Here is an 8,013-nt window from a genome sequence, read left to right as displayed (position 1 = left end):
AGAAAGTCTAAACAAAATCTGTGAGTTAAGCTGCCTGAAAACATTGGTGAACAGGCTGATCGGTATCTTCACCATAGTGCGTGGGTTTCAAGCTTGAAGAGATGGCATTTCTAGAAAAAAAGCTCATTTTACACCTCCCCTCGAGTTACTTGTTACTTCTAATAACAAGCTAGCAATTATCATTGAATCTTATTGGAGTAGCTAGTCCCATACTTTTCAATTATATACGCTTGCTTTGCTTAGAGGTAGAATTTGACGCAGAGGAGAAATGTAAAACTCATTTAATGGAAAGGAGGTTGTACATTTTTCCCAGAAATGGGGTGGTGACATTAAACTACGAAATAAAATGTTTTCTACAGTGGAGACTCTACTTATCTCAAATTGACATTTCACAGATTTTACCCACAGCAACTACCATGGTAGACTAATGTGCTGAATGTGTCCTATAGTGATAGCCATGGCCTGAAGGTTAAGTAGATCACAAGAGTTGCAGGTTCGAATCCCACCCTTTCACTCCCTACCGAACTCAATGGCTGAAGTGCCATTGAGCAAGGCACCGATCTAACCCCATACGGCTCCAGGGACTGTAACAGATACCCTGCAAATAACTGTAAGCTGCTTTGTATTAAAAAAAAAATCAGATAAGTGTAATGTAATGTAATGTAATGTAATGTAGTGTAGTTGTACCTCCTGACCCCTAGAGGGGCGCTGATGAGCTGGTTCTTCACCCAGAGGGCCACGCTGTGCAGGAATGTTCCCTTCTCTACGCTGGTGTCCATCACCTTGACCAGGGAGCCCACTCCCGCATGGTACGCCTGCTGCAGCTTACACAGCAGGGAGTCTGGGGAGGACGGAGAGCAACACAACACAGTACCGACAACTCATTAACAGTTTATACATGTGAGCGATTTCAACGTCCATTTTTAAATATCCAGCAGTCGACACACGTACTGCTTGTGACGCACATGACGCCATGGTGTTTCAAAAGTTGAAACCTCTCCCATTGGTTACCACTTCACAAACACACTCCTCATTACATTGATCAACTTTTTCGCCCCACTCATCAACCACCCGCCCAATCTCACTTCCCTATGTCACCATGCACCAAGCACCACCTCGCTACTGCTTCCCAACGGAAAATAATGAACCACCCCGCCTCCATCGCTTCCCTTGCAAGCACTGATACTGAGGCAAAGCTCGTAATCTGAGACACAGACGCACGAGAAGCCTCCAATGGTTTACCTGAGGGACAGGTGAATGTCTAAAATGCCTTACCTGAGAGACAGGTGACAGTCTGGTCCTGTGCGCAGAGCTGGAAGACGGTGAGGAGCAGCTCTTTACCTGAGGGACAGGTGATGCCTTACCTGAGAGACAGGTGATGTCTTACCTGAGAGACAGGTATGAGGTTTTACCTGAGAGACAGGTATGAGGTCTTACCTGAGAGACAGGTGACAGTCTGGTCCTGTGCGCAGAGCTGGAAGACGGTGAGGAGCCCTTACTTGACAGATAGGTAAGAGGTCTTACCAGGTGACGGTCTGGGATGCCTTACCTGAGAGACAGGTGACAGTCTGGTCCTGTGCGCAGAGCTGGAAGACGGTGAGCAGCAGGTCGGAGGCGGAGGCGAGCAGCAGGCACCCCCTGACGGAGGAGAAGAGGGTGGAGGCCACGTCCGAGATGAAGGAGACCAGCGGCCCCGCATCGCCCGCCTCACACAGACCCTTGGCCGCCGACAGAGTCGCGTGCAGCTTGTCGATGATCCGCTCCACGTACTGCTGGCCAATCAGAGGCTCTGTGGACAACAGGGGAATTACAGTACATTACATTAGGGCTGAGGGAATACTAAGAAGCTGGTTCAGGAGTAAACCAGGTGAAGTTAAGAGGTAAATCATCTAATAGAAGAGCCTGGAGTCCAACTCTCTCTCTCTCTCCCTCTCTCTCTCTCTCTCTCTCTCTCTCTCTCTCTCTCTCTCTCTCTCTCTCTCTCTCTCTCTCTCTCTCCTCTCTCTCTCTCTCTCTCTCTCTCTCTCTCTCTCTCTCTCTCTCTCTCTCTCTCTCTCTCTCTCTCTCTCTCTCTGTCTCTCTCTCTCCCCCTCTCTGCATTTTCAAGTATGCAAGAGTCTGCATACTTGAAATCATTTTTTTATGTTTTATTCTATGGCAGAACTGCCTTTTGCATTAACAACCAGCAATAAAGTACCATCACATCACACTATAACAGATGCAAAATTAAGAGGTGCACAAACACTAACAGATGCAAGTCTGGAAAAAAAATATATTTAGAATATATAATACATCTTAATATTGCAAGTGATGCGAGTAAATAAATCATACGCAAATAATTAAACCATTTTCCTTCTCATGAGGAACTTTCACAACCCAAATTAGCATATGGAATTTTAAGTGCAATTAAAGGATTTAATAACAACATTACGGAGCCTTGTGTGTAATTAGATTAAGTTTTAATGACGCTAAAAAATCCCCTGCAGGAGACAGTGTAGCAGAGTGGCTTCATTCTAGGTAGGGATGGGATATCGGTATCGGTGAATCGGTATCGGGTTCAGATATCAACATAATTCAGATATCGGATCGGATCGGAATTTTCCCAAAGTATCGGAATTTTCCTGATAGCCAGGTGTAAAATTTGAAACCCATGCATATATGTGGTTTTGGGATTGGATCGGCGTAGTATCAGTAGATTTCCAAATTTAGATACCCGGATCGGATCGGAAGTGACAAAATGTGTATCGGTGCATCCCTAATTCTAGGGGTGTAAATAATAATCGATATGAATCGATCATCGATCCCATGGCCAACGATCGAATCAAATTGTATCGTATCGTGGGGCATTTTTAAGTATCGAAACCCAGATAGCAGATATTTTGGCTTTGTTTTGGCAGATATCTGCAATTTATGGCTTCCTTTTGGCAAGCCATAAGCTTTTGGCATGGTTATGGTTGACCTGGGCGCTAGTGAATTGGGGCGTTCCTCTGGAAAGCAAAAAAACCCAAGATTTGGCTAAAATATGGGTTGTTTATGGCTTCCCACAACACATTAAAACGCGCGGACTGTGAATGAATGAGTTATGGCCAGGTTATGGCATGTGTCAGGTTAATCTGAACCTCGGGTGGAGAGCGGGACAGCAACGTTCTACATTGGTGCGCTTACGGCAATCCAAAAGACTGCCAAAATCAACTGTCAAGAGAAACTCGTGCTTGCCTCACTTCAGTTTCCCCAGCGCCAGTGTGTGTCAGACTTCAGTTTATGCAGGTAAGTGCAGTTGACACGTTTTTATATTAAATACAACCGCCGATGACTTAAGAGATGAGGCATTTTGTGTTATCGGTTTTCATGTTGATTTCATAGGTGTGTGACCGTCGGTTTCCGTTTTATGCGCTGAAACTTCGATACCCTTTTAACAGGAGCTAAAACACAAACGTCTGTGACACACAACTGTGACATTTAATCTTAGTTGCTACCCTCATACTCAGTAACGGTTGATTAAGTGTTGTTCTGTGGTTGAAATTCACTTTCAGATATCAATGCCAAGGGAATTTCAATCAAAGAACAACAACACTAGCAATCCCAGCTAACTGGCCAACGACAGCTAGCAAAAGCCGGGAGCTAGCTAACTCAGGCATGGAGCATCTTCTACCTATTGGCACAAAGCAGAGCACTATCTAGCAATATCTGTCTGTCACGGAAAGTGTTGGACTCACTGTAATTCTAGCCTACTACTGAAGCAATCGAGTGAATCTGCTTTTTTCTACATTGTCTTTTCAGATGTGCTGCTGCTGAAGGCAGTCACCCGGTGGAGGAACTTGTTTTTTGACAGGCATACTACAGGTTGGTTCCACAATTTATTAACCTCTCTCTCTGGTCTAATCTTCGTTCGTTGTGAAAGTCCTTGCTTTTAATGTAACTGCTTTTAAGTATACGTCTGTATTGGGTAATGCAATGGTCGGTTTGTGTTTAAGCGCTGGCTATTTAACATGATCAGTTGTTAAGGCAGTGTGTGTATTGTTCAGCTATCAACAACAGGGGGTAAACCATATACAGAAATGTGGCCCATGTAGGCCTATGTAATCTTGCTCTAACATTTGTAATACCTCAACACAGAGAGTAGCTTACTAGAGGTGTCAAAGGTAAAAGTAGAAGTGAATTCCTGGTGAAATGTAAACAAACGCCTGCCCCCAGACCAGGATCTCGGAAAAGACTGAATAAGGGGAAAAAACACCTCAGATAGGCCTACTGACAAGTCCAGGGTAGTGGGAGCATTACTAATTGGCAGAAAGCTTTAACAATGGCACATGATAGTGACCAGTCTGTTTCACCAGTTATTCTACTGTAGGCACACCCAATGAGATAGATAGCCTACTGCTTTGTTGTTATTGAAAAACCTAAAAGCTAGGTTAAAAAAACCTCCAATTTCACCAGTACTCTGATCTTAGAATCAGTGGGCTACTATCTACTCAAGTGCAAGTTATATGTTTTGGCAGGGTTTTGTTTGATTGAGTATTGTTTTTTTCCTATTCTTTTTCTCCCTTTTACTTTTGACAATTCCATAGATGGTTGTACAATCTACTGTAGCCTACTACTCATGTCATTTAAAATGTATAAAATATGAAATAACATCTACATTCTCTTTTCAGATGCTGTGCTGCGAACGGACACTGCAGTCACCTGTGGGAGGGGTCAATCAAATCGGATCTCAAAAACAGGTACCAAATTTTAATAACACCCCTCCCCCCTCTCCCGTCTATTACTCTATTAATCAAGTGCATTTGTGCCGCCACTTGGCCAGGACACCCTTGTTAAAAGAGATTTTTAATCTCAACAGGTTTATTTTCCTGGTTAAATAAAGGTTAAATAAAAGAAGAAAAAAAATGTAATGCCACTGTTTTCAAAGTTACTTTTGCATGTAGTAATTCAATTTGGTTTATCTTTTTATTCTTTCCTAGATGTCGCGAATCTGATCTGATCTACCTACCTCTATGTGGCAATAGAGTACCTGCTTTTACTGGCCAGGGGACCAAGATGAAAACAAGAGGCCTGTACCCAGACATCCAAGCACCCATCAAGTCACCCAGTCCTCCACCACCTGCCGTGCAGCTATACCCATCCATCAAATCCAGCCACTTGCCCACCCTAACCAGTCACAGCATTTGGAGGCAATAAAGTATAATGAAATGTATTTAATTGTCTTGGTTTTTTTTTTCTAGATGCATAAATATTCCAGTTTCATTGTTGAAAATCACACATTTATTAAATGTGCGATTTTCAACAATAAAACAGGAATATTTAGTGATCCCAAATGTAGCCATAATGGGGCCAAATGTCACTTATTTGTCTTATAAGTTTCTCTGTATACCGGTACTTACATTTTAAGTATACAGGGAAACTTATAAGACAAATAAGTGACATTTGGCCCCATTATGGCTACATTTGGGATCAATTATGGGTACATTATGGCAGTATTTAGGGTCATTTATGGCTGTTCTGGGAGAGTTATGGGTACATTATGGCTGAATTATGGGTACATTATGACAGTATTTAGGCTCATTTATGGCAGTTCTGGGACAGTTATGGGTACTTTATGGCTGCATTTTGGCTGAAGGGTGGGGTCTGGAATTCCTTTTGGGGCCTTTAAAGCGATGGTTCGGAGTAGAATCACCCTAATGCCATTTGAACCGTGACACCCATCCACCTTTACACCCGAAGTGTTTTCTGCCGCAGGCTTACATCAACAGAGTTGCCGTGTTATTCGATGTTTATTCCGGTTAGCTTGACTCAAGCGCATATGGATACTGGGCACCGTCTCCAAACTTTCCCCACAAAAATAACATGTCATGACACCAAACTTCTGCAGTAGCACAAATATGGTCTGTACTCACGAAACGAAGCATTTGGAAGTTTGGAAATAGTCCAGGAGTTTATTATTATCAACACAAGCCGAATAGCTTCTCTGCTGCTAAAGCTGCGCCAACGTTACTTCCGTCATCTAAGACAAGCATGTAAGAGTCCTCAACGAAGCTCATAATATGCACAATGAAAAGTGAATTCAGCATCAGTATTGATAACGAAAATCCTTGTCTAATTGATAGTAGGTAAGATTTGAAATATCTTTTAAGTATTGCCTTGAAAATATAAGCCTTAATCACAATTCAGTGAAAACTTTTTTAACACTCTCGTCTGGAAGTTTGTTGAAGACTTTTACGGGCTTGTCTCATATGACGGAAGTAACGTTGGCACAGCTTTAGCAGCAGAGAAGCTATTCAGCTTGTGTTGATAATACTAAACTCCTGGACTATTTCCAAACTTCCAAATGCTTCGTTTCGTGAGTACAGGCCATATTTGTGCTACTGCAGAAGTTTGGTGTCATGACATGTTATTTTTGTGGGGAAAGTTTGGAGACGGTGCCCAGTATCCATATGCGCTTGAGTCAAGCTAACCGGAATAAACATCGAATAACACGGCAACTCTGTTGATGTAAGCCTGCGGCAGAAAACACTTCGGGTGTAAAGGTGGATGGGTGTCACGGTTCAAATGGCATTAGGGTGATTCTACTCCGAACCATCGCTTTAAGGCTGTACGTGGAAATCCCAAATAGGTTTTGGGTGAACTTTGGTCAATTTATGGCTGGGTTTGGTTGGTTTTGGCATGCCAAATTTGGGCCACTTTTGGCCCGGGGACTCAAACCGAAGCCAGCCAAAAAGCCAAGACACGATTTGGCCCAAAACTCTGCCAAAAACATTTTGCTATCTGGGACATGATCAAATCACTGCCTTTAGAAATCGATATTGAATGGTATCGTCATGAAGGCTGTGATTTACACCCCTACTTCGTTCTTACCATTGTTGTGCTGATGAGACAGGACCAGGCTGATGAGAGACCAGCTGTGTGTGTGTGAGGATGAGGATGAGGAGGATGGTGAAGAGGAGGAAGATCCACGTAGCCCCCTCTCACACAGCAGTGTGGCCAAGCCCACCAAACACTCTCCCAACACTGAACCCTTCAGCCAACCCCGGTACTCCTCAATGCATGTCGCATCCACAGAGGCCTAACAAAGCGCGCGCACACGCACGCACGCACACAGACAGACAGAAAAAAGAGGATATTCTCTTTAATTACATTAATGAATCTGTACAAAAAGCTTATGAAAATGTAGTATATTCAAGCAAGCGTAAGACAGCATTGTAGGCAAATCTGCTGGCTGGCTGGCTGATATGAAGAAGGATTAGGGGTCTTACACACCAGGCCAGTAAAGCGTTGCAGAACGGCCGCGTTTTTTACCGGCGTCGGTGAAAATACAATGAAACCTATCTGTCCTTACTCACCAACCGGCGGTAGTCGAGCGTCAGCAGCGCGGGAGCCGGCTCCGCGCCGCGCTGAATTTAGAAAATAGAACTCGAGCGTATTTTTCACGCCGGTGTCTCATTCAAATGAATGGCTGAGTAGCATGCTAGCTTTGGCTGTGAGGAGGGTTTTGAACAGGACTGGCCGCGCACGCCGACGCTGTCAGTGTGAAAGGCAGAGAAAAACAAGGCGGCCGAAACTAAGCAGAAAGACCGCGTTTGTCCTGCGACCGTTCCGTTCCGCCTTGGTATGTTTTGGCCCTTAGACTGTAGGCTTACCTTCTGTATGACCTGTAGGACGACTTCCCATTCCAGCTTCATCTGCACACACAAACAAACAAACAAGAGTGTCATTGACAAAGTAACGCAATCTTACCAACAACGACGAACAAAGAGCATGATGGAAAGTCAGAATGGAAATGGAAGTTTTCATATTGGGCTTTTATTTTGGACTAACAGAGCACTACCACTAATAGAGCTTGAAAGTGACGTCACTCCACCCGATTTCATGGGACCTCAACAGCGTTTTTAGCCAAAAATCGTAGCATGTAATCCAATGGCGGTATTAAAATGATATTTCGATCCGCTTCGAGTTGTGCCACGAGCTCCACATATGCTGTTTCTGATATTTTTGTTTTATTTTTTATACGAACCCCCAAAC

The 8,013-nt window shown here is 43.7% G+C and overlaps 1 protein-coding gene and 1 long non-coding RNA gene across 2 annotated transcripts in view; one reads left to right on the top strand and one right to left on the bottom strand.

The window, feature by feature from the left end:
• ltn1 (listerin E3 ubiquitin protein ligase 1) overlaps nucleotides 1-8,013 on the bottom strand; it is a 54,058-nt gene that overhangs the window by 34,846 nt on the left and 11,199 nt on the right. The window contains 4 exon segments of the mRNA XM_063202745.1: nucleotides 688-841; nucleotides 1,550-1,789; nucleotides 6,850-7,057; nucleotides 7,632-7,667. Of these exon segments, the coding sequence (XP_063058815.1) occupies nucleotides 688-841; nucleotides 1,550-1,789; nucleotides 6,850-7,057; nucleotides 7,632-7,667 (638 nt within the window).
• LOC134452381 (uncharacterized) lies at nucleotides 2,964-5,191 on the top strand. Its single transcript, XR_010035448.1, has 4 exons — nucleotides 2,964-3,267; nucleotides 3,781-3,843; nucleotides 4,650-4,718; nucleotides 4,959-5,191. It is a non-coding gene; the product is annotated as an uncharacterized LOC134452381 (long non-coding RNA).

The sequence above is a fragment of the Engraulis encrasicolus genome, chromosome 7 (assembly GCF_034702125.1).
Source record: "Engraulis encrasicolus isolate BLACKSEA-1 chromosome 7, IST_EnEncr_1.0, whole genome shotgun sequence".
Lineage (NCBI taxonomy): Eukaryota > Metazoa > Chordata > Actinopteri > Clupeiformes > Engraulidae > Engraulis > Engraulis encrasicolus.
The sequence above is the reverse complement of the archived record's forward strand: the minus strand, read 5'-3'. Positions and strand labels throughout refer to the sequence as shown.